The 25764-nt window shown below is 45.2% G+C and overlaps 1 protein-coding gene across 1 annotated transcript in view; it reads left to right on the forward strand.

The window, feature by feature from the left end:
• LOC105910981 (MAGUK p55 subfamily member 7-like) overlaps nt 1–17017 on the forward strand; it is a 31458-nt gene extending 14441 nt beyond the window's left edge. Inside the window, exons 12-17 of the mRNA XM_031560341.2 lie at nt 6553–6720; nt 10981–11061; nt 12569–12662; nt 13919–14027; nt 14842–14985; nt 16354–17017. Of these exons, the coding sequence (XP_031416201.1) occupies nt 6553–6720; nt 10981–11061; nt 12569–12662; nt 13919–14027; nt 14842–14985; nt 16354–16533 (776 nt within the window). The 3' untranslated portion in view covers nt 16534–17017. The remainder of the gene's footprint in view (nt 1–6552; nt 6721–10980; nt 11062–12568; nt 12663–13918; nt 14028–14841; nt 14986–16353) is intronic.
• The last annotated feature ends 8747 nt before the right edge of the window (nt 17018–25764 follow it).

Consider the following 25764-nt stretch of genomic DNA (forward strand, 5'->3'; position numbering starts at 1 on the left):
CAGAAGCCTGAAGCACTCTTCCACCCACGGAGAAGCTTGAGTCTTGGGCCAGGTAAATTCTGTGATGAAAAGCAGGACAAGAATGACATGAGACTGACCAGGTAGACTCCATCTTCTGTGATGACAAACAGGTGTCCTCTGGAACCATCGATAAAAATTGCTAAGCTATTTCATATGTTGTGCGTAATTGATCACTATATTTTGTCTCTGTATAGCCAGTGGGGGAACAGCAGAAAGCTAAAGTTGTGCTGGGAGGACTGAGAAAACTGTTTGTTAAAACAGTATTTTCTATATTTAATTTATAATCATATTAAAGCTGAATTGTACTGTGATGGAGCCTTAAGGCCCCTAACCCTTTTGACTGGCTCCATGTGGGCTTATTTGTCTCACTTTCACGAGTGTCTGGAGTAAAGGCACTGATGTCCAAATGTTCTCTCAGAGCTTGAACCCAGTGTCCTCTAGAGTCAGGCAGAAGCTGAGTAGCTGAGATGAGTCTGAGGGTGTTATATAGACTGTGCTTAAGACGAAAGCGTCTCCTGAATCCCGTCCAGCAGCGGTGACCTGGTGGAGGTGAGGGAAGTGTGTGTAAAGCGCAGTGGTTCTGCTGGACACGTTAAAAAGTGTTTTACTGTGTGTGAACACATCCACCATGGGCTGCACCGTGGCCTGGAAACAGACGCACTCAAGATATTATAGAGTACTGGAGGATTGTGTTAAAGAAAGTGAAGTTAAATAGCAGGTCTACCCACATTGCTGAGAACGTCAGAGATGTCTTTGTTTTGCCTACCAGACTAGCAAATTTAAAAATCTATATGTATTTCATGATTTCTGATCCCCAAACAGATGTCCTCATAGAGACAGAACAGAGATAAATTATTTCTTCTTTGTAAAAATGTATATTCCATTTGTTTCTGCCATTTCACTAATTCCTAAACAGACTTTTGTTTTTCATAGCTTTAAACGCTAGCTTTATTTAACTATTTATAACAGTATCTCTTGTTAAGGTCATGAAGCTGCAGTAAGATTGACACAGCTTCTCACACCGTACCAAGCATTCTGCAACTTTTTTTATTAAAGTCGGTTTTATTCAGTTTTATTAAATGTTAGACAATTGTATATCATGGCCCTAGTTTACTGAGCAGCAGCACAGACATGTGATTAATGTCCTTGCTGCAATAATTGTGCGATGTGGCAAAGCACGTACATCTGCAAACTTCCATTACTTCATTAATTTCAAGTATCCTATCTATCATGTTGTAATTCCATGTAGCATGTTGTAATGCCAACTAGCCAGTCAATCAACCAAAGTCTGTTTACGAATTTAAAACCTTCCAGTCAGAATTGAGATGAATCTTCTAACTTAGAGGTAGTCTACAGTTGGACATATAATTGGACCTAGAACCAGATGGATAAAATTGGATCTTATCTGGAATATCTTAGCAGCCATCTCATCTTGAAAAGCCATTTTAGGACTGTTCAAAGTGACGTGGATTTCCCATAAAACCCCATCTGCCTGTTGGCTTGGAAGTAGAGTGACACCTGCCCGTAACTCAGGGCCCATCATATGGCGATGATGGAATGGGGTCACTTTACAGCCTCTCTTGTAGCACACACACACGCACACACACACACACACACACACACATACTCATACACGTACTCTCACTCTCACTCACACTCACACTCACACACACACACACACACACACACACACACACACACACACACACACACACACACACGCGCGCGTACTCTCTCTCTCTCTCTCACACACACACACACACACACACACACACACACACACACACACACACACACACACACACACACACTTACTCACACTCACATTCTAAGACAGCCATCTGTGGGTCAAGCTTGTGCCACATGTTCTGCTGGGGACTGCTTCCATCCCCTTGTGTCCCTAGAGCATGAGATACCCTAGTCCGTTTTTATTATGTAGGTGATGACACATGGTTAAGCTGGTAGGGTCACCCCTTGATTTCATGGACCACAAAATGGGTGCAAGCGTTTCTACGGACACTTTATCACTCTCTGTTGATAGAACTGTTGTTAGAACTTTCTTGAAGAGGAACTGCTGTCTCAATAGAGCTTTTGAAATAAGGCCTGTCTGTGAAATAGTTTGGCTGTGGAAAGAAAGATGAATATCTAACTTGGTGTCCCTCTCATTTCTGCATGCGGTACAGAAGAGTGTAGGGGTATGCAATCACTCTACATACCTATGTACATACATATTCATTTATTTACTGTTTTTAACCCACAGTGCTGTGGCAAAATAGTAATTCGTTTTCTTGTTTCCTCTTTGCTTTGCTCCCACAGAGGATGCAGACTATGGGGCCATAACCGGGATCCACATAGGTGAGAAGCACACCTCTCAACTCTCATTTGTCTCACTATTACTATGCTGTTTGGATGAAGTTCAGTAGAGGGACCTGTAATTCTGACAGATGTGGTTGGGGCTGCAGAGATGTAATCATGGCACAGGATTTAATGCCTCCTGATTGGGTGCTTTGTGCCGCCCCATTAGTAGTGAAGCACATCAGATGTAAAATGCGCTCATCTAGTCGCTGCTATGTGAGTGTAACAGAGGCTACAGAAGCTACACCCACCGCCTGCTCCTCCTAGGCTTGGCACTCCCTGATGAGCTCAACATCAGGCTCCTCCTGTGGAGAGACACAATGGCAGAACATGCATAAATCCATGCGCTGAATCCCAGGCCTCGGGAGAAGTAATGTGTCTCAGACATATTACACAGAGTTCGAGTTTTGAAGAAGGATTACTGAATTCTTCTGTACAAGATGAAAAGTCAGAGTGGAAAGTGGAAAGCTGGATGGCGGAATGTGACGATGAAGCATGTCGTGACATTAGTTGTTTTTTGTGCAATCACCAGAATTCAACCGTAAATCTCCTCGACAAAGTCTCAGAATAAAAAAATTAACCGAGGACAATGTCAAGATCAAGAGTCAAGAGTATTGTTTGATGTGAAGAGGTCACCAAAGAGGGTGGGGGTGGAGGGGAGAGGAGGGGAGGGGTGGGGTGGGTTTATTGAGAGGGGGAAACCTGGAAAAGGTATCAGCTCCCAAGTCCCAATAAGATCCAGACATGGAAAAACAGGGACGCATTAAAAACAGGCTCTATTTACAAACCAGATTATTTAATCAGTATGCAGTCCCACAGGCCGAGGGGAGCCAAGACGCTAATGCATGGTTGAAACTCCAGATCATTTTCCTACTTCTCCAGATCCTTGGATGTTTTCAGTGTCAGGTAGCCGCAGCGAGCCTGCGTTAGCCGAGACCAGTTATGGGGCAATCAGAAGGCTTCATTAAACAGATAATGGCTTTCCCAGGCAAGCTGATGCAATTTCAAACACTGCTCTTTTTTGATACTGGAGGATTTCTGTCAAACATTATTGTACATCGATTTCAGCCCGAGATAGACCGATTCATTTCTGCTTTCTTAGTCAGGGAGCAAGATGAATCTGGGGCAGTGTATGATTAACAGTTACCTCACAGGCTATGGCACGCATAAGTGCACTGGAGAATGCGGGAGCCAGGCTTCACAGGATGAGTCGCGGTTTCCGCAGTTGCTACGGGAGCCTGCTCTAAATCAGCATTGATGATATGATCGGTATCAGATGGGTGGCCAGAATCGAGCATGAAGGATGTTCAGCGTCTTTTCCTCATCATGTGTAGAGAGGAAAAGAGAGGGAGAGCAAAGGGAGCGAAAAGACAAACTTCTGCCAAATACTCAACACCGCGCTGCGGGTTAACCCATAGAGGCCTTGCATGTGAACAGCTGCATTGCTGCGCTTGTAACTGACTGGTGGTGATTAAAGGGCAATGCTCTATTGTTGACAGAGCATCCTTCTCGGCCTGTGCTGACACATCATCTCCCCCTCAGCCACCTCTCCGCGCTAAATCTGCTCTCGCCGCGCTGTTGATTTGTGGCGTGGCTTCTCTCCTCTGCCTCTGTATCGCGTTTCCCTTCTCATTACAGGCAGGACATGCTGTTTTCAAGCGAGCCAAACATAGGAAGGAGAAATACGGAGGCCAGAAGAGGCTGGAATTAATTTTATTATCTCCTTACCACCCATGTTCTGTTAGCGGCCACCGTAATGCGTTGGCATGGTTTGTCTGTGCTGCCCTTGAATGCACGTCTCAGCAGCTGGATCCAGGGAGCAGAAAACTCCTTGTAGCGTGTAATGAGAAAAAGAGCCCTGTGCACGCTTTCTGCTGCGTGCAGCCCCACGGTGGGCGTTTCTTGTTTTTGAACAAGTGGGGGCGAGAGCGAGGCGGAGGTGCCCACATCATTACGCACAGACATGCTGGGTATCTCAGCTCCACTCAACGCAGCGCAGAGCCTCAGCTCCAGCTCCTGCTCCAGCCCGAGTGGCCACAGTGTGGGGTTTGAGTTTGCGATGCCGCAGCTAACCACACCAGCTAACCACATCCATGTGCTGAGCGCTCGGCTTTCGCTTAGCTGACGCGTGAAAACGGCGCGCTCGCTTTTCGCCTGACTGCTCTGCAGGCAGCACGGCTGGGAGAGGGGGTCTGGTGGTCAGGCCTGATCCCTGTCATCGAGCGGCCCGCCGAAAAACGCTCCCATCCGCAGGGGTGGCTGATCTCAGACAAGACCCTGCCGTTGACAGAGGAGCCCTCGTTGCGCTTGTCGTCATCTCAGTGGCCCATCCTCCCCTTACTTTCCAAAGACGCAGCAGAGGCACACGAGCGATCAGTGTTGCATGATCACTCAAATCATCCAGCTGCTTCGAGGGTCTGTGCGGAACATGAAATCCAGCTGTACTTCTGCTTTCATCGGTACCTCTAGCACATTGATGATGATGATGATGATGATGGCCTGAAGAGCTCCCCTCTGCCACACCACACAGTGCCTCATGCAGTGATCCTCTGGAGCATCTGATAGACACAAGCGCAGTAGGAGGGGATGATGTGCAGTCTCAGGGAGTTTCATGATAGACTGCGCCTATAAAAGTAGTAGAGTGTTTTGGGGCTCCACAGGTCGGGCCCATTTCCTCTGATATACAGTTCCTCTGGCAGAAGGCCCATCAGGTTAAAGAGGCCACACACTTTTCAGCTCGGACATTCCTCCAAAGCAAAGCACAAACCAAACATTGTTATGAACATTTCCTTAAAGAGCGCTTTACACCCCTCTCTACCGTTCTCCCATCAGATATTATAATCCCATGACCTTCGAAGGAGATTTGTCACCAATAAAAATGCAATACCTCAACAGCCAAGACAAGAAAAAAAGCCTCCCAACTGTCACACCAGTCTGTCCAGATGAAATGAATTTGCAGGCCTTGGATTAATTATCTGAGTGTCAGGCCTGCCTTACTCCTGTTTGATTTATTTACACAGAAGCCGTCTGGCCACGGGGATGGTTATTACTCTCAGAGTAGAACTCGGCTGTCTGGAAGAGTTTAAGGGATTCTGGGAGATGTTTGGTGAGGCCCATCAAATGGCAATGTGCATTTCAGGCTACTGCAAATAAACTTGAATAAGAGCTTCCCCACGCATCTGCTTGTAACATGTCAGGGAGAAGAACATACGGTGAATTCCAACCAGCACCTTTAAAAAATTACTGAAACGTTTGGTGTAATTAGTTAATAGCTAATCCTTTATGACCACCCACACTGTTGTTATGGTGCATTTGTGTTTCTGCTTAAAAGTGTACTACTTGACTCAGTCCCAGTAACTTGTTATTAAATATTTCAGCTTATTTAATAACTCTGCTCGATCTTTCCAACCAAAATGCCCAGTATCGGAGGGTCCATAATTAGCAACGGTACACTCCATTGAATTCATACATTTGTAATAGTATGTTTGACGTACAACGTGTTTTGTTTATATGCCTGGGCTGGACAGTCAAATCCCCTTTATGGCTTTGGAAAGAACAAGAGCTTCAGATAGTTGATTTCTGCCTTGCTCCATGCTCTAAGCCTGTGGTTTTGCTATGTTGTGGAAACTATTGAAACAATGTGACGTTTTTTCTCCGCCAGTTCAAACTCTCTGCCTCCTCAGAGCATACGGCAGCATTCTGGTGTCATTAATCATGGTGTTTAAGGCCAGAAGTGGAATATCAGGTGTCTTGTGTATGAGGATATTAGTTAAAAGTTACATCTGTCACTGTGTTGAGGCCGTCTATCCCAGTCCAGGCTGCTGCCTCTCTTCACAGAAAGTAGGCCTTCTTGCTCAATTTTCGAGTTGACTTAGTACCATGTGTCTGTGGTAGACTACGTACCCTTAAACCCAGGAAAACTAATTGATGGTTACACAGGCGAAAGGGAGGTGGGGGGATAAATGGGTCCACCTGGGATATACATCTAGTGACTCCAACTGGAGTAAAATGTGCACCTCTAGTTGGTCATAATAAAAGTGCTCTGGAGGATTTATACTGGGCTACGTAGACACTGTACCAATTGATGACGCATTAGTACTGGGCCTAATGATCTCTCTGTCCCCTGAATATTTATTCTGAACATAATGACACATGTTAATACATTGCCTTTTCCAGCTGGCCTCAGAAAGAGCTTCCGGCTGAGCAGGCGAAACAGCGAAAGCGACAAACAGTCAAGATGGAGGAAGTTCAGGAGACATCGCCACGGCCTGATTCCCACCTATCTCGAGGTCGTGCCCTACCAGAGGGGACCAGCAGACCCTCACCGTATGGTGCTGATGTTCGGTTAGTGTGAGAAAGCAAATTCCATCTTAATGGTAACACCGGTAGGGCTCCCGTTTCCAGATTCCAACGTTCCCTCTTGCTGCCAAGAGAATTCTGAAAGAGCTCCATGTTCCCTATTCTCTGAAAAGGGATGGAAAGTGATGTATGTGTGAGCGAGCCGTTGGGAGTGTGAGCGCCACAGCATTCCTCCAGGTCCCTCCAACAGAAGTACCTCACTGGACTCCCAATGTAAACGTACCCAATTAAATCTCCTGTCGCCAGTCCTAAAGTTAATAATGTCAATCAGCAGCGTGTGTACTTTGGAGAACACACAAGGGGCTTGCGTTTCATCCAGTGAGTGAGGCAGCGGTGAGGGAAAGGGATCTCTGCTCTGTGTATCTGCTTTCTCCACTGCACCAGGCAGCTCTGGTTTCTGAGGTCTGCTCAGTGTTCGCTTTAATGTCGTTGACAAAATGACCGCCCTCTTAACGAGGCAGGGCAACTGGGCATGCATGTACCCTCAAACCAGAGGGCACACTTGAAAAGCTACTTCATCGGTTCTTTAAGATCATTAAGGCTGTGCATAGAACCATTTCCACAGAAAGAGCTAATTTCTGGCAAAGAAGGTTCTCATAGGTTACTCAAAAGAGTTCTTCACAGATATAAAATGCTATAAAGCTAAGAGGATGCTTAGTAAAACCTTCAAATGTTCTAATGTGAAGTCAAACCAAAAAACCCTTAAAGGTTCTAGTTGGCATTTATTTTTCATAGTGGGTCAAGTTGTAGCTCTCATCAGTGCCCTGTCGACCGCAGGCCTTTTCCATGAACTCACTCTGCTGTTGTTTTGGTTTGAACTCATTGAAGTCCCCTGACTCCATAATCCATCAGGTCAGGGTATGGATTGATAATGAGCATGGTGAAAAGACTTTTGGCTGCCACTCTGACAAATAGTGTTGGGGGGCGGCATGATGACATGTACATTCAACATTTCTAAAGTGCTTTTAATGTTCATGCCACTCTGTGTACTTGACCATTCGTCATCATGTTGGCACTGTTTGAGTTAGTCAAGTGCCACTATTACTGTGTTCTGTCTTTCAGAAGAGGTAAACCAAAGTTGAAATGGTCTTGGAAAGATACAGTAAAAGTACTGAAAGACACATTGAAATAAGGAAAAGTGAACAGTGAGAGAGAAGAGAGAAATGGTAACTGTGTTTCAGCAGAATCACTGTAAGGAAGTGTGAGTCATTTCTCTTTCTGGACAAGCTGCTCAACAGAGCCTTGACCCTGGCAGAATCTTCAGGGAGAGCATCACTTCTTGTAAAGGGCCATCATCTCTGCAGTATGAAAACCGGACCAGTCTGGAAAATCCATCCCAACACCTTGCTTTAGTCAATAGATTCCAACTGGTTTAATTTTTTTGAATGATTGTATTTCTTGGAATATTTTGAAATGGAGATGGTATTATTCCATGTCAGTGGAATATATACTTGTCAGTCATGGACGGATTAAGAAACCACGGGCCCCTGGGCCTGGATATTTTTAAAATATGGATATAATTAAAAAATTGCAAAACACGCACGCACGCACACGCACACAAACACAACCAATGTGTTGGATTTTACGGTCGAATTAGATACTTTGGCTATTGTATTGGGAAAGTAAACAGGTCAAAGTTTACTCTGTAACATCCACCTTCGGTGAGGTGTGCACTGCCCTGCTATTGTTTCTGACATTACATGTGACAGGGCAACAGCCGAGTGATTCTTTTCCAACTTGAAACGGATTAAGACCTACCTGAGGGGCAGCATGGGGCAGGAGAGGCTGAATGGGCTGGCTATCCTGTCCATTGAAAAATCAAATCATGCATAACCACTTTTATGTTTGAAAGGCGTCGTCCGGCAGGTGTAGCCTACTGTGCCTGCTTGTAGGTCTTGACTTTCAGATTCTGCGCCTAAACTAGCTATATCGTATCGTCTCATCACATGATCAAATAGCGACTTGACATTGGACAACAAGATACATATTACCCAGCCATTGCATATCTGTATATGACAAAAATAACAAAGAAAATAAGAAATTATTAATTTAATTGAATCGTTTTTTAATAGTTTCTATAGTGTATGTAAGATAAGCATACAGTATAATTTTGTTATAGATTGCTACTGACGATTCCCCCTTAAAATGATGTATACCATGACAGAGACAGGTTTGCCATTTTGAGGGGATATATAGCATAAGGTATCCTGAGCAGTCCCAAAAAGTTATGCTTGATCACTGACGCATTAATCTAGCTTTTTCTAACACAGCACAGGTACACTCAATTAAAGCCATTAGCAAATGAATAAAATACACCTTTTTCAACCACAAATAAGAGATACATAACAGCGACTTCACGCAGAGGCTCTGGCCTAGGGGCCCCCTGAGCTCATGGGCCCCTGGGCTTGGGCCCGGTAGGCCCGTTCGTTAATCCATCCCTGTTGTCAGTACATATAATAACATATACCAGTAAATAAATACTACTTGACCAAATGTTTATAATAAGCCATCCTTTTTTTTCATTATCTCTATCTGTCTGGGTCTAGATGACCGGCTGCTCTATGTATGACTCTCTCTGTGTGCGTGAGTGACTATATTCCACTACTCCTCAACAACTGCATCCTCCCACAAAATGCAACTCTCATATGTCAATCTTATTAAGACATAATGTGTTCAGTTTGTCCACTGAGCCTGGAAAGCCAACTCATGATGTGGCATGCATATAAGTGACTGGCCTTCTCACTGCACCTACCTCCATTCTCAATCAATTCAACTCACAGCAGGAAGTTAATGTTGAGCAGTTTGATCAAAATATTGACGCTTCTCTTGGGTCCCACATGACGTCAAACGGGGAGCGATTAAGCCTTTCTTTTTTCCCCCTTTTCATCTGTTCTCTCATTTGCTGCCTGATTTGTTTCTTTTTGCCTGGGTGTCCTGTGAAACCCATTATCATTGAAAAGGAATACGGAACCCTGTGCCGAATATGGAGTCCGGTGAAGCAGTTTTATGCATGATTAGAACGGCAGGCATCCCAGGCATCCCGGTCTGTATCAACAGTCTATTTGAGAGTGCTGCATGCTGGGACTTCATCCTTGTTGACTTTGACTCTTAAAGATGTTCCCGGAGAAGTAACCCTGTCCCTCTGCCGCTTAAAGACAGCAATGTTGGTTCGCTTGCTTTGATTCGATATCAGACAGACTGTTCATCTTGTGGAAATAATGATATGGCTTTTCCAGATAGCAGAGGCAGAGAGAGAGTGAGAGAGAGAGAGAGAGAGAGGCAGACAGAGAGAGAGGGAGAGGCAGGGAGGGAGAGAGTGTGAGAGAGAGAGAGAGAGAGAGAGGCAGACAGAGAGAGAGGGAGAGGCAGGGAGGGAGAGAGTGTGGGGTGGGTTGGGGTGCCTGGCCAGGACAGAGACAGGGCTCTGTGTTTTTGGAGAGGCGCGGCAGACTGAAGCCACAGACTGAAATCAATACACCACTACCCCGTCAGCCTCGCACTCGCACCCCTCTGATGGGAAGCCCAGATGCCTGCTGGGAGAAAGGGCCGTTTCATGCCTCTGGACGCACCCAACACCGCCCTACACACACACACACAAACACACACACACACACACACACACACACACACAGAGATGAGCACCCCGTGAGTGGGGCCTGTTGTCTGGCCCTGAGCTGTTGGTTTCAGCACCCCTCATGCGGGGGCTCCAGCCACCCAGAAACCCCAGCTTTGCTAAGGGCTTTGTTGACTGCGGCCGGAGGTCCCCTTGATTGCACGGCTGTGAAATGGAAACAAACAATGTTTTATTAATGGGCAAAGTGAAACACCATGTGCTCATAAATGGGAATGGCTGTGCGATTAAAGATGTACAATTAGGCATTGTGTACATGATGTACTGCTGCTCCTGTGGTGCTGAAGCCCTGACCTCTGCATGGCTAGAACTACTCAGCGCAGGAGATTTGGTGATTATTCTGTGCTAACGGTGTTTTAGAGAATGGCTGAAGTGGAACCCCATGTGTTTCACGACCGGGACGTTGGACAAAGGCACGCGAGGCGATTGTTCCTCTTCTTCTCTTCCAAGACGAATGGAAAAGAGTTCCTCAGCTCTTCAGTCCTTCAGAGGTTCCTGCCATCAAGCTGATTAGCCAAGATTCTCCTCATGAATCTGATCTGATCTTCATCAGAGTGTCCTAGCGGTATGCGTTTGTAAAACTGTAGTAATGCTGTTTGCCTGTCCTTCCTCAGGGCCCAGCGGAGTGGGGCTGAGCGAGCTGAAGAGGAAGCTGCTGCTGTCCGACCCTGAGCTCTACAGCGTCACTGTACCACGTGAGCCCCCACTCCCCTCACTTACACACACGGAAGGTGACAGCCACAGGACACATACATGAAGCACCCATTCAACAGGAACCTATACTTAGTCAGTGACCTAACTAAAGGGGTTCACATAAATAGTGTAAGTAAATCAAAAAGTCAATCAGTGGGATGTTTATGTGATGGATAGTGAGAGAATAGAAGGAAGGAAGGACCGTATGAGGGAAAGAAAGAAAGAAAGTAGTGGAGTAGTGTGTGTGTTTTTTCACAGCTGGACTAACAGCACAGAGAGAGGTTTTCTCCTGGCTGGATAAGTGCCATTTTTCTGCCTGTGACTGGCATTTGGCCTACTACTTTCTCTCTCTCTCTCTCTCTTTCTCTCTCTCTCTTTCTCTCTCTCTCTCTCTCTCTCTCTCTCTTTCTCTCCTCCTCTGGAAGGCTTTAACTGACAGCTCGCTATATTTCTGAATGGATTCCAAGCATGAGCCCTGCAGCAAACAGACCAAACTTTGACTTGAGACTCTAACTTTACCTGACAGATGCATTTATGTGATTTATGCAGTTAAGCACACAGCACAAGGAGTGATAGGGAAGGTCAGTTGTTGTGATTTAGAGTCTGTCTCCCCCATTTGCCATACATGACAGCAACAGATGATGACTGGAACCACTCTCCGTTTAGTAGATAAACAGTCGACTTGCAGCCAGGATTCCTATATTTTTCACGGTATGTCGGCAACATACTGTAGCTTATCCAACAGCAATACTATATGCCTGAACTCATTGATCTCTTGTGGCTTTCTTGTGGCACTTTATCCGCGGCGGATGAACATGTATGATGTTTAATGGCCACGATGCTCTGTCTCCCCTAGTGATATTGGCGTGTTGATGGGTTCAGTGCCTATATTTGAGATATCCCCTCCAGTCCGATTTATTGAGCTGCAGCACAGTTTTACTTCAGGCTGGGCTCAGGAAGTCAGTTTATCACACGCCCACGAACACCACTGGCAAGCTTCAGGATGTATAGTGTATGCATACATTTGCACGCGGGGTGTCTGACAGACTAGAAAAGAGAAGAAAAAAAATTATTAAAAAAATAATACCAGCCTGGCATCGCCCCCTGCCCCGGGCACCGGTAAAAGTTTATAGTTTATTTTGGAGTATGCAGGGAGTGTGTGTGGATGATTAGGGGTGGGGTGTGTGACGAGTAGACCCTGTCCTTGTTAAACTGGGCCCTGGGCCCTCAGCATGCTTTCGCTGTGACTCAGTGCTGCTGTTAACACATGACTTTAACTGGAGCTCGTCCTGTGCCATGACCAACACATGCTACCACAGAGCCCAGCCTCAGTCTCCACTCAGACTCCGCCGAGGGCTCCGCAACCTGCTTTTGAAGACTGGGTTTCACCTCCAGCCTCATGTGCCATGAACAGAATCAGTGTTTTATGGCTTTACCCTATTAACCTTTTGTTTTCTTTCCTTTCTTTTCTTTCTTTCATTCTTTTTTCTGTCCGTCTGTCTGTCTCAGACACCAGTCGCGAGCAGAGAAAGCACGAGAAAGAAGGGGTGGAGTACCACTTTGTCTCGAGGCACACATTTGAAAAAGACATCCTCAACCACAAGTAGGCACCACACAGCTAAACATTACATGGTTTCACCATAGTATGGCCACATTTTCCCATCTGACTGATTGACTTGCACCAATCTTCTGTTTGAGTCCTCTAACAAGTTTTTCCTCCAGACTGAAAATATTGAAACCTCATGTGAAAACTACATGAAGCTCGAGAACGGAGCGAGACATCATCATTTGACTGAGCACCACGAATTTACAACATTGGCTTTACAACAACTTCATCATACTGTTTTTGTTGGCTAACGTTGTAAATTCGTTTTTAACTTTTGTATTATGCTATAATGCTGTCATGCAACAGACATGTACCCATAAACAAAGGACTTGATGGTTATTCAGATGTTATTTGTAAAAACCCTGTGTTGTATTTATGTTACATCCCTTGGTCAAATTACTCTATTAAAACATGGACATTTTTAAATGTAGTCTACTGGTAAATATGAATCATTTGCAAAAAGAAATATGCCATTTTTGTTTGTTTTCTCTCGCAATAGGAGATCTGGACAAAGGGTTTGGCAGCTACACTTAAATGTTAGAGCACACAGGTGGCTCCAATTTCAAGTGTAACAAAGAAGATTAGATAAAGCCGCGCTGTGCCAAAACGTCTGGAATGGTGATCTCCTATGTTACAACCTACTCGGAGTGATCCTGCTATCCTCCATGGCCGAAGCCAAAGCAGATTTTTTTTCCTTTTTTTTTCTTCTCAACAGCGGTTATTATCTCCAATGCTAAACCAGAACAGGAGATGAGAGCAGTAAGCTGTGGCATATTCAGCAATGGTTTGGGCCGCTTCCCATTTTCCTCTCCTTCAGCATGAACACATCTTCCCCAGGCCAGGACAGTTACCACTCTCGTGTGCCACATATACAGGCAGTGAGGGGGGTGGGGTGTCGGGCTGACCACAGCTCAATTGGTTTCAGCTCACGCAGTGCATAGTGCATAATGCACCGGCCTCAGCTTCATCAGGGACTTAAAAGGGTTGTCAGTCAAGCGGGGGCTGCTCGTGGCCAAGCAAAAGTTTATGCAGGACTCTCCAAGATAATGAAGGAGATTTGGATAAGAAGTCCCTGAGTTACATTCATCGGTTATCGCCACTCATCTACAGTTTTTCATGGAAGACATTGATTTTGATAGTTGCAGGCGTGTTGCTAATGCCAACAATATCAACAAACCAATTACTCTCCCTCTCTCTCCATGTTTGTCCCTCCCTTATCTCTCCGCCCCCCCCCCCCCCTCTCTCTCTTTCAGGTTTATAGAGTATGGTGAGCATAGTGGAAACTATTACGGAACAAGCCTGGAGTCGGTGCAAAGGGTGTTAGCGGAGGGCAAGGTGTGCCTGCTGGATGTGGAGCCTCAAGTAAGCAATGCATACGCCGAGTCTAACCTAAGACGTCAGGTCCACACGGCCTGAGATATGACACTCTAGATTAGTCTCTGCAAGCAACACTCTGTTTTCCTCAGCTGTCTACCTGTTTTTCACAAACGGGGAGGGAAGGATTGTGGGAGGAAGGAAGGATGGGGGGGGGAGTTGGAGAGGGAGAGAAGGGAGGAGAAGGAGGGGTTGAAGTGGGTATCTGGCATTAGAGTGCAAGCAGCGCTACGTGTCATATTTGTTGACTTTGGAGCCCCGGCACTAATGGGCAGGAATTATGTCATTTTGGAACCAGTTGCATCTGTCAGCCCTCTTCCAAATGGCACGTTCCTCCTCAGCCCGATTATTTTTCATCAGGGTTGTAACATTTATAGAAAATGTCTCGCTATATTAACAAACACACTGCACGGGCACCCGTGGCTGAAATGATGTGTGGCCGGCCGGCTGGCCTGGCCCAGTGGACCCTGCACACAGGGCGTAATGCCTCAGGGTAAATGATTCCATGCTGCAGCCGCCGCTGCTCAGTTACGTGCGAGCTGACAGTAAATTGGGTTCCCCCTGACACTGCCTCGCTGGTATGAGTTGCAAATGAGTTGTCCATTAAGCTGTGGGCCAGGGCAAATGTGCTGGGGGGGGGGGGGGCGTTGGGGGGGGGTACAGCCGTACAATACAGTGTGGTCCTGGGAGGCAAGACTTTGTCTGCGACATTGTTTTATTAGTTGTCGGACAACATTTGTGTAGTGTGTGTGTGATTTGTGTTCAGTGCATGGGAGTAAATGCTGCCATGTTGTCCTCCTAGACGGTGGAGAAACTGTACACCAGGGAACTCAAACCGTATGTGGTGTTCCTGAAGCCGCCTCCAATAGAGAGCCTGCGTCTGAGCCGAAGGAAAACCAAAGTCATCTCAAGCAGAGATGAGAGGACACAGACCAAAACCCTCACGGTAACCTGGAACCACACACGCACATGCATGCAGAGACACACACATGCATATGTGACACAAAAAAGGAGAGGCATTCATGGATATAAATATATATATGTATGTATATATACCGGTATATATATATATATACTGTATATATATTTATGTATTATCTCTGCCATGCTCCCTCACCCACACATACAATACACATGTTGCACATGCACACACACACATACACACACACACACACACACACACACACACACACACACAAACATACAGAGGGCATGCTTTCATGTTTGTTACCCACCGGTGATGTTTGAGGTCATGTATTCGGACCATCCCTCAGCTCTCCTTGACGTTTAATACACCAGAGGTGAAAGAGGTCAGTGCTAGCACAGCTCCAGGGTGGCCTCCAGGTGCTCCCCTCCCAAAACAGTCCCCAGAGAGGGCTACCCCCCTGCCCGTGAGTGTTGGGTGTTGGTGGGTAACTCCATGCACTCCCATCTGTGTCCACTCTCTGACTGTGACTATGAACCACCTCATTGACCCCCGGGGCTTATAAACTCTGCCCGGCATGCTGGAGAGAAGGTACGAGCTGTGCTTTGGCCGCCGGACCATGCACACCTGAAACAGGTTTGCCTCGTAAACGGGGCAGGGTCATCCCTCGCACACCTGGATGCTGTTTGGTGAGCTGTCGGAGTGTCCCCCACAGTGTGTGAGACTCTGCCCGTTTCCTTGGCAAAGGCCATTAGACTACATCAAGTCCATGGATTTAACCATCCACGTGTCGTACGCACTGCTGTGATTATGGAACTGCTTTTATTGCCTTGCAAAGCTTTTATTTTGCAATTACCTAAATGAGAACAATATGTCTCACAGGGTCAAGTCTTTTTAATGACTCATAAAGACGGCGCTGTCAGGTTTCTGCACCTCGCAGGAGACAAGATATGGAAACAACCATCACTGGCACAGGCTGAGGAAATGCTGTCCAGTGAAATGTGGTTGTGAGTTCCACAATCGTTTTTTTAAAGTGCGGGAGAACGATTGAATTATATGGTTTGAATTACAAACGGGTACCTGTGTGAAGAGCACCTGTTTGAGTCCTCTTTAGTTAATCAGACTTTACAGCATTGGAAATTAAATGCATAGTTTAGCTGTTGATTTATAGTGAACTTTTTTTAGTCTGGCCAGCCTTTTCGTTGACTGGCAGACAATCCCGAGTCATAAGAAACCGAGACAGACATTTTTATGCAAAGTTACATGCACTCCATGCTTCACTCGCCATTCAGAATCAGCGGGGCGTCAGTACAGATCATAATTGTGTCAAGTGTTTTATAGCTGTTATGTGAATTACAGGGTTTAAGGGAACTCTAATATGTTTCCCAGGAGGAGGACTTTGAAGACATGATCGCCTCTGCCCACGCTATGGAAAGCCAGTATGGACACCTGGTTGAGGAGGTGATAGTCAACGATGACCTGGCTTTGGCTTTCACCGAGCTGAAGAATGCACTGAGGAAGATCGAGAAGGAGCCCCAGTGGATCCCTGTAGCGTGGGCACAGGACTAGAGGGGAGGACAGAAGATGTAGTCTAATCACTGATCAAAGTCATTCTCAGAGATTTATGACTGAATTAAAAACTGTCCGATAACTCAGGTGATGTTTTAACAATGAGTTGAACACAATCTTAAAATTAACCTTCCAGAAGGGACGTCGAGTGTGTTCCTTCGAAGGACATTAGACAGTTTCATGTGTTTTGGAAAAATTCTTGGTCTCGAGCCTCTAAATAAAATGCCTGTGTGCTTCCTCACAGTCTGTGTCATACCTGATGCTGGGGCCATATTTTCTCTCCTGTGTTCCTCAGGTCTCTGTGTAATGTTGTGGTCCATGTTTTGACATTAAAAGCTTGCAGGCTTTGGCACACCCCGACGAGATGTGTTCTCAATTTGAAGCGTAAGTGGGTTGGAGCGGGGACTCTCTGATCCTCCTTAACCTCGTGCAGGAGGAATGAGCTCAGGGATGAGGGCGCTGAAACGTGTCCAGGTACACAAACTCGCCACACATTTCCTTCCATCATCCAGCATCAGAAATAAATGGGCTTTGGCCTCACATTCACTCCTAATGACTGGCCTGGCCAAAGACTTATGTGTCGGCTCACCCTGAGAAACCTGGTGCTTGGATCGAGATTCTGACAGAGTGAGCTGTAAGTCAAGTCCTGAAAGGGGCAGATAACATCAACTCATCGTCGCTTGTTTTTTATGTCATCTAGCACTTTTTTTGATCTGCATAAGAGAGCCAACGGTGTTAGATGCTGGGATGTCTTTATGTCTGCAGGGAAGGTTTATTTTCATCTGAAAGGGAGAAGCGAACTCTGAAAGGAAGTAGGAGAGGAAGAGCGTTTTTGGAAGGTTAAGGCAGGAGCTTCCACAGAAGCCAAGAGGAAATAGAGTTTATTTCTCCAGCACTCAGTATATTAAAGGAGAATTACAGAGCGACAGGAGAATTTCTGGGGTGACCTTGGCCAGAAACTAGGGCACTGTGGAAGGGAAACCCCACGCATATCTGAAATTCACCTCCTTGGGAGAGTACAGGACAAATCTTTAAACATTTTCTATTTGTGTAGTGGACATTTTCAGCATGTGTCCTCTCCAAAACACATTAGAGCCGTTTGTCCGGGGAAGTTCACAGTACAGTTCACAGGGCTAAAATCAGCTCAGTTTCTGTTTCCTCCTCCGTAATTTCATTTTACAATGTCAAATGTCTCTTCAATCTGTTTGATTGCTGAAAATATAGTCCCTAGGCAGGAAGGGATGCTGCTCCAGTACTCTTGTCCAAGTTTCCAAACACCTGCAAAATCACATGCAGCTTATCCATTCTGTAGGGTCAATCCTGATCCCATCCAAATGTCAATGTCTGTCAGCCGAGTTGTTTTTCTTTTTCCCTTCTTGGTAATTGATTTACAGCAATGGGAAGAGAAAGACAGAGCGAGAGAGAGCAATAGAGAGAGAGAGAGAGAGAGAGATTGACAAAGTATCTGGGAGAGATGTGTATGGTTTTCTCCATGTATGGCTTGGAGGCGGAGTAGCCCCATGCTTAGCGATTTTAACAAGAGGTCAGGCTCCCTCACGAGTGATGTCATCCCCAATAAAGGGCTATCTGAGCAGCGAGTCGGGAGAGTGTCGAGCAGACGAGGCTGCTCTGCACGGACTGGGTCACAGGTCCGGATGATATATGGCCTGGCTAGACTGGAGAGGGCAGGTGAGTGGGTGGAAGAGCTCTGTAGGTTGGGGTGGGGGCAGCAGGATGAGTCGGAGAAATTGGTCTTGAAGTGTTTGTTTGCAGTGCTGCCAGTTGACTCTTGGTGTTGTGGTGGAGGTGTTGTGGCCAACAAGCAGGCACCAAATAGATGTGACTGCTCAAACAGCTGAATAATTTGCAAACAGCTGTAGGTATTGGTATGACAGAAATATCCATATTCTCTCCAAAAACAGGGTGTGGGTCTGAGTTCAATAACTTTCTTCCCTCTCAAACCCCCCAACTCAAGCTGATGTGCTTCTCTATCCCAAGCTCTTCAGGTTCAGTACCAGAATCAGAATCAGAATCAGAATTGGATTTATTGCCAAGTAGGTTTACACCTACCTGAAATTTTTTCTGGTGTATAGGTGCACACAGCAAACATAAAACATACAAACACAATAAGTACTACACATAACATAAAACATAAAAACACAATAAGTACTACACGTAAGAAAAAGTAGTACACATAAGAACAAAAAAACACAATATATACGATACAAATATATAAACAATGAATATAAAAAAATAAACTGGAAATTAGAATGCAAAATGCAAAATACCTTACTTCTTCCAAATGTTCAGTTGAAGCTATTGTCATCCTCTCATCCTGCTCCCTCAACAGAGCCCAATTCAACTGCAGGAGTCTATTCTGGGAACAGGACATGAGGGCAGGGGATTTGAAACAGAGAGATCTTTTCAGAAACAGAAATTGGTCAGTTATTTTATATAAAATGTCTCCTCTGCCCCTATAAAGACTGGGAAAAGAGGCTACTCATGAAGGTCATATCTTAAATAAAATAAGTGCAGTTGTTTATCCATCTCTCCATGGGGCAAATCTCGTAGCATTTTCTAGAAATGGCTGTACTCTGTAGTAACTTTTAATAGGCCACAAAATGTCCAAAAATGTTTTCCTATGCTAAATATTTGACTATGTGGATGGTTGAGGCGTATTAAGTTGGATCTGAACAGTCATTTATTCATATAAAGTTATGGCACTTTGAGTTTACAAAAGAATTTACTCAGCAGTGTGCCACGCCAGATTTCCAGTTTTTACACAATGATTTGTTCATGTTGTGTAACAAAAAACACATACGAATCGTAATTCATGGCTTTTTATAAAGACAGAGAAATCAGAATTAAAATAACAAGGGGAGGAAAGTTTGCTTACCACATGCCTCCAGTTACAAGGCCAAATATGAGTGGCGTAGAGACACAGGGCTTTTTGTGCAGCCGAAGGGTTTTATTTAGATCTATGCAGAGCCCCGCTCCACCTCACAGTATTTCTGCTGGCTCAAGGTTGAAAAGCTTAAACAATGATGAACACTAGAACTCCTCTGACTTGCTAGAAAGCTGTGGGTAGATTCCAAAGGTGGTTCCTGGGCAGTTCTCAAAAGCACAACACAAACTCAGAATGTTTTGTCTGTTCTGACAGCAACTACATTTCTTGTCACCCAAATCTGAGTCTGTGTTGAGATTACTGGTGTGAGCAGGTGCCTGTCTATCTTGCTTGCTTGTAAAAAAAAAACATTTGCTTCTTGCTTGTATTTTTGTTTTATCCACTGTAGGCCTGATTGTGTTGGCTGGAGAAATACACTGTCTCTCCTCAAAACGTATAGTATAGGCCATAACTGCAGCCACCTAGGCAGCCTCTCTCTTGGCAGAAGGCAACAAGCTTAAAGCGTGTGATGATTCGGACAGCTGGAGCGCTTTAATGAAGTGTTATTTATGGGGGCATGAAGTGCAGAAGTGCCACTAAGGGAACGGAGTCTCCAAATCACAACAGATCCAGAATGGGAAGACCCTCTGTGGCACGGCCCATTCGGGCCAGATGAGAGAATGATTGAAATTCTACCACTCAGCGTCGGGCCTCTCCACTGACAAGAGCAAAGGCTTGAGGCTAGAGTGGTCCACGGCGCAGCATCTGTTCCGACGCGGCAAACAGTGATCAATATTCCACACATGCATTTCTGATGAATGAGTCACCAGAGTGTCCTAGTTGTGTGAGGGGAAATAATCTGTCATTAAGTGAATCATTATGATGGCGGGTCATACATCTCTCTCTCTCTCTCTCACACACACACACACACACACACACACACACACGAACTCTGCAGTGGAACTGAACTCGGAACTTCAAAACGGATGCTAACATGAGTGAACAAAACACATGCTCGAATAAATCCTTGAATTAGACTACTATGCTGCGATCCTTGTGTACTACCACATGGCCCCTCCACAAAGCCATTGTGAGTATTCTTCTTTTTTTGTGCCAGAAAGTATTTCACCCTCCGCTGGTGAATAAGAGAACTGCACCCATTTTCCTGTACTCTGCTTTCCTGAACAGGTCAAGAAAAACCAGCTGGGCCACACTTTTAAGCGAGAGTACTCTCACCTCTCTTCCCTCTCTCTGTGCACTCTCTCTCCCTAACAGACACAGCATTGTTCTTAGTCTTGCGCCAGCCTCCGCATTGCCAGCGGTGGTGTCTGTCTCCTTCTTTGCGAGTAATATTGAATAATAACACAGAAATATGCTCATCAATCACCCTCCTCCAAATCACTCCTGCAGACGGGTGCGGAGTGATCTGTGGCTCTCAACATGTCCACTCGCATTTCACCTCCTCCAGCCTGTACCTCGCAATACCACAGGAACAAACATTTCTTTTCTTTCTCAGTTTTCTGTTCTTTTTCACGTATCCTCAGCCTGTGATTTATGGCGATTTCCGATCAGGTCTTATTAATGCTGAACTTCCAGGGTAGCATGTGTGTGCCTTTGCTTTTTATGGGGCAGAACTGGAGGGAGTGTAAAGGGCCTGGGAGACCTGCTGTTCACCTCTGACCACAGTGCTCACCGGGGCCTTTGGCTCCTGGTGTGGGGAGTACAGGAATGTGTTTTTCTTACTGTACCTTAGGACCTGCCCCTGTGCACTGTATGTGGCGTGTGCATTCACTGCTGCTCGTCTATGGTGTGAATGACCATAGTGGGTGTATCAACAGCAGGGCTTTGATCCCGGGTGACGGATGGTGGAACTCAAGTTGTTTTGAGAGAAAAGCAGTACAGGAATATGTTGAAAGAAGAGTATTTTGTATATGATACAACCTACTTTTTTTCTTACCTCTGAATAATATACAAAAATACAAAACATAGCTACATATAATACCGCTATACAGCCACTATTTGCATATGTTTTGTATTTTTGTATATTATTCAGAGGTAAGAAAAAAGCAAGTGCCCAGCAACACAGAAGAAAAATAGCTCATACTTTCCACAAGTACATTATTAATTCCTTTCAGTTTATGACAGAAATTTCAATCATAATGGCTTGTTTTTGATATTGAACAGCAACAACACAAAAACACAAATAAGAACACTGGAGAACTGAGGGGAAAAGCTAAATATGAGTCAGTTGACTCACGTTACCTCATGAACTTGACTGTTCCTGACACTTTTACTGCACATTTATTGTTATGACCTGCTTGCGTCGTTATTTATCCATCACCCCTTTGCCAGCTACTTCATTAACTCATGCACAGAGCTACAGGGAGAAGACAGCAGGGATGGTTATTAGTCAATAGCACAATAGGAGACTTTGACTCTGGCACTGAAGACCTCCCAGAGCAGCCAACCAGGTCATAGGTGGCCTTGAAACCCCTAAAAGCTGCATGGAAGGAGAAGAGATGGACGCTGAGAGTCGGTGATCCTGGCAGCACAGACACTCAAAGATAAATGGGACCGCCTCACAGAGAAGACCAAAATATGTCTAGGGCAACCATGACTAGTCCAACCAAACTGAGTTTGTGTGTGTGTGTGTGTGTGTGTGTGTGTGTGTGTTTGTATGTGTATGTGTGTGTGTTTTAAAAGAGTTGCAAGGTTGCAATTAGGTCCCTTTTTAAATAAAATGTCCCCCTAATGAGTTCTATTTATGTGCACAAGTTTATTGCCAAGTTAACAGCCTTCTATTTTAGGCACGTCCTTTCCTATGAACTTTGTCACTGCGCCTTTGGCCGTTGTGCAGACTTACACTTCAGAGGTTTTTCCAAACACCCAACATTTTGTGGTAGTGTTTTAATTAACAGGGAACAAAGAGATGCTTTTAAAAATAGAATATTTCCTCTGAGTATGCCATAGGTTGGTTGCTGTACGTGCTTTCAAAAAAGCCCAAACTTATGAGGTGAGAGCTCACAGGTGGTGTAACACTGAAACTGGCATCAGACTACAGCCCTCTGTAACCATCACATACCTGCCACTTCCAGAGGCAGCTTGCCAGACATTCACAACCTCTGTGTCTGTTGCCTTGATGTCATGTCAAGAGATTTCAGCTTTTAGTGCAGTCCATTCCTTGCAGGCTAAGTGCAGTTCTCTAAGGAGGTGCGACTCCTAGCATGACTTCAGTGTTTTTTGGACCTCGAGGAACTCCCATCATGGTGATTTAAGGATGTTTATTTTCCTATGCAAGGAAAGGGTTAGTGGCCATCTGGACTGATCCTCACTTGGGCATTAATTCACGCCGCCCTGTTAACAAAATGGTACGGCCCATGTTTACACTGCGCATCAGGAGCTTGGGAAGTTGCTGAGGCTTGCCAAGACTGGAGCAGGAGTTTTTCATGTGTGAGGACTGCAATAATTTAGCCAATCAGGGTTTGATACCTACACTGAAATCAGAGGGTGTGAAATCCCCATGCAGTCCCAAGCAGAGGTGGAAAAATAAACTTGTTTCAGTTTTAACACATGTTGTATAAATGGTAGATTTCTTTGCAGGATTGTAGAGATGGAAAATCAAGAGGAATAAATCCACTTGAAATGAAGGCCAGTGAGATGAATGTGTAGGTTTTAATTTGGTCTGTCACAAGGTCCATGGATGTCTGGGTTGAACGCATGCAGTACGAAAGTTCTTCCTTATGTTTACATTTCAATATACGTTATACAATATACATTACATTCACTGAATGTTACTATTAAATATAAATTAATGAATGACTGTAATCTAATTAATTAATTATATTTACATTGGTCATTTATTGTGTTAATTCCCAAATTGCCTACAGTAATTCAATTAAACTTGACAATTTAATTGTAATGATTTAGAAGTCACTTTTCTCAAGGTACAGAGTTGGTATCCATTTGAACAGTTTTTGGGACCTCAGCATGGCTATAATGTCTCTCCACCAATTCATCTCCAGAAACATTTAGCCATGACATGAGAACACCTGTGAAAGACACAAGTTAATATGGCGGCCCCCCTCTGGCTTGGTGCACGGCTGCTGAGAGGCACTGAGAGGCAGCAGCAGCAGTAGCAGCACCATGTTGAGGTGACAGCTGTGTCACACATGTGGGGGCCAGTGACACACTAAACACTGTGACTCATCGGGGACGCCCCCCAGGGAACTCTAATTCCACTGATGCCCTCATTAAGGCCGGCGTGACCCATTACGCCCCATTAACATCCACTCACCACTTCACTGTCACGCCACCACGGGAGGGAGAAATAGCACCGATGTCAATAACAGCTGCAATTATCACAGTGGACTTTTCCCAACATTTTACCTGAAAGCGTGACAGATCATTAACCAAGGCCTACCCTCTCGTGTATCAGCAATCAATGAATATAATGAGGAGGAACTGTTTTTTTGGGAGGGCTGTCTCAGTCCCGTGCATAATACAGTCAATTAGGTGTGAATGGCGTAAAATTGGCCATCACCTGGACTAACGAAAGTCGTGGGACCCAAGCCTGGCGGAGAGAGGTTTATGTTCTACAAAGGGAATTCTGATTCTACAACACAGAACACACTCAGACGTAGAATGTCAGGCCTCTGGCCAGGGCTGGCCAGGCGGGTGGGGATGACCGAACTGTTGCCTGTCAAATCAGATTAGCACTCGCAGGATCAGAGGAGTCTGAGGTGGTGTTTACAGCACAAGCGGTGACGCTAAAGCCCATGTCAGCGGAGTGATGAAGTCATTGAGAAAGTCTCATAAGAACACAGTCAGGGCAGATCATCAGTGATCACCCTCCCCAACAAACATGACCCAGTGGATGAAGCCTATGAAGCATGACGAAAGCCACGGTGCAAACAGAGCACAGGATGCTGGCTGTGCATGGCGAAGGGTGTGTGTGCTGGGGGAAAGGCACATGGAGGGCAAACAGCGCTTGGATGGCGAGACTGGGCAGAGAGGGGGGCATATGGGAGCGATTTGTTAAGTTAATGATGCATTTGCGTGACATGGTGATTGATGACAAAGTCATAATTGTATGATAGAGGCACTACAGTATTTAAACACCCGCAGAGTTTCACAGCAGATGTGGCACAGCGCAGCACAGCTCTTTCACGCAGCGATCGATCAAGGACAATTCAGCTGGGGTGTTTGGAGCAGCTCTCCGGGCCCTTCTGACTGAACTGAACATGAGTTTCAAACGGGGGAGTGAGAGAATGTCAAAGTGAGAGGGAACTTTTTTGGTGGAACATTAAGGATGGATTGCCCATTAATGCCCAGAGTTTCAAATTATTACATACAGACCTGCAAAAACTACAGGGAAAAGGTCATGCCATTGTCAAGGCCTTAAGTGTATATGTACCATTATCTAATCCCCATGTGACAGAGTACCTTTTTCCAATAAAGGGTTCACAAACCTCACTCTAAATTAATACAAAATGTTTACTGGAAGAGGTAAGTATAGCGTAGCGTTATAATCCTTGTGCAGATTATGATATTTAGCAGCCATGGTAGATGGATTTCCCCGAGGAGTCAATAAACATATTGTTGTAGTCGCATGTTTTTACAATAGTACCTTTAGTGTATGTCATGTTTGGGACTGAAAAAACTCAGTGGCTTCAGACCAAAAGTCAAGTGACATTTGGACACTCTGCACAGTCTGTGCTGCCAGGAACAGTAACAGTGAATCAAAACACAGTCGTATAAATTAACTGTACAGCGGAGAGTTCTGAAGGCGCCCTCTGAAATAACAATTTCACAGAAAAAAAATTATAATGATCCCAAATAAAAATCCCTTCCTTGTGTTTACTGTAGTTAAGAAGTCCAAAGCCCCTATTTAAAAGAGCATCTTATAACTATTGGAAAACATGGCCATTTAATTTCACAGAGCGCAGGCCGGCCCATGGTAACGTCTGTCCCGGGCTGTTTTTAAGAGCTACTATGAAGAAGTGGGCCTGCATTTTGCCAGGATGGTTGCACTGACATGCAAGAGGGTTTCAAAACATCATCAAGTCACTGGGTCCGGTTATACATAAAGGTCCCGCAAGCTCATGAAACTGCAGGAGGAGACAAACCCCAAACTCTCTTTGATGGCCCTGATGTCTGTGTTGGTACACGAGGTCATCTCTGCTGAAAGGCTTCAGAATTTTCTTTTTTCTGACGCGTGACCACTGAGCCAAGGGTGGAGGCACTGAAAGGACGGAGTGACTTCCAGAATCATTAAATTAAAGAAGTGGGAATTGTCTGATAGCTTGTAGGAGCTTACTTCAATAACATACCACTTCAATAGAGCGTCA

The sequence above is a fragment of the Clupea harengus genome, chromosome 22 (assembly GCF_900700415.2).
Source record: "Clupea harengus chromosome 22, Ch_v2.0.2, whole genome shotgun sequence".
Lineage (NCBI taxonomy): Eukaryota > Metazoa > Chordata > Actinopteri > Clupeiformes > Clupeidae > Clupea > Clupea harengus.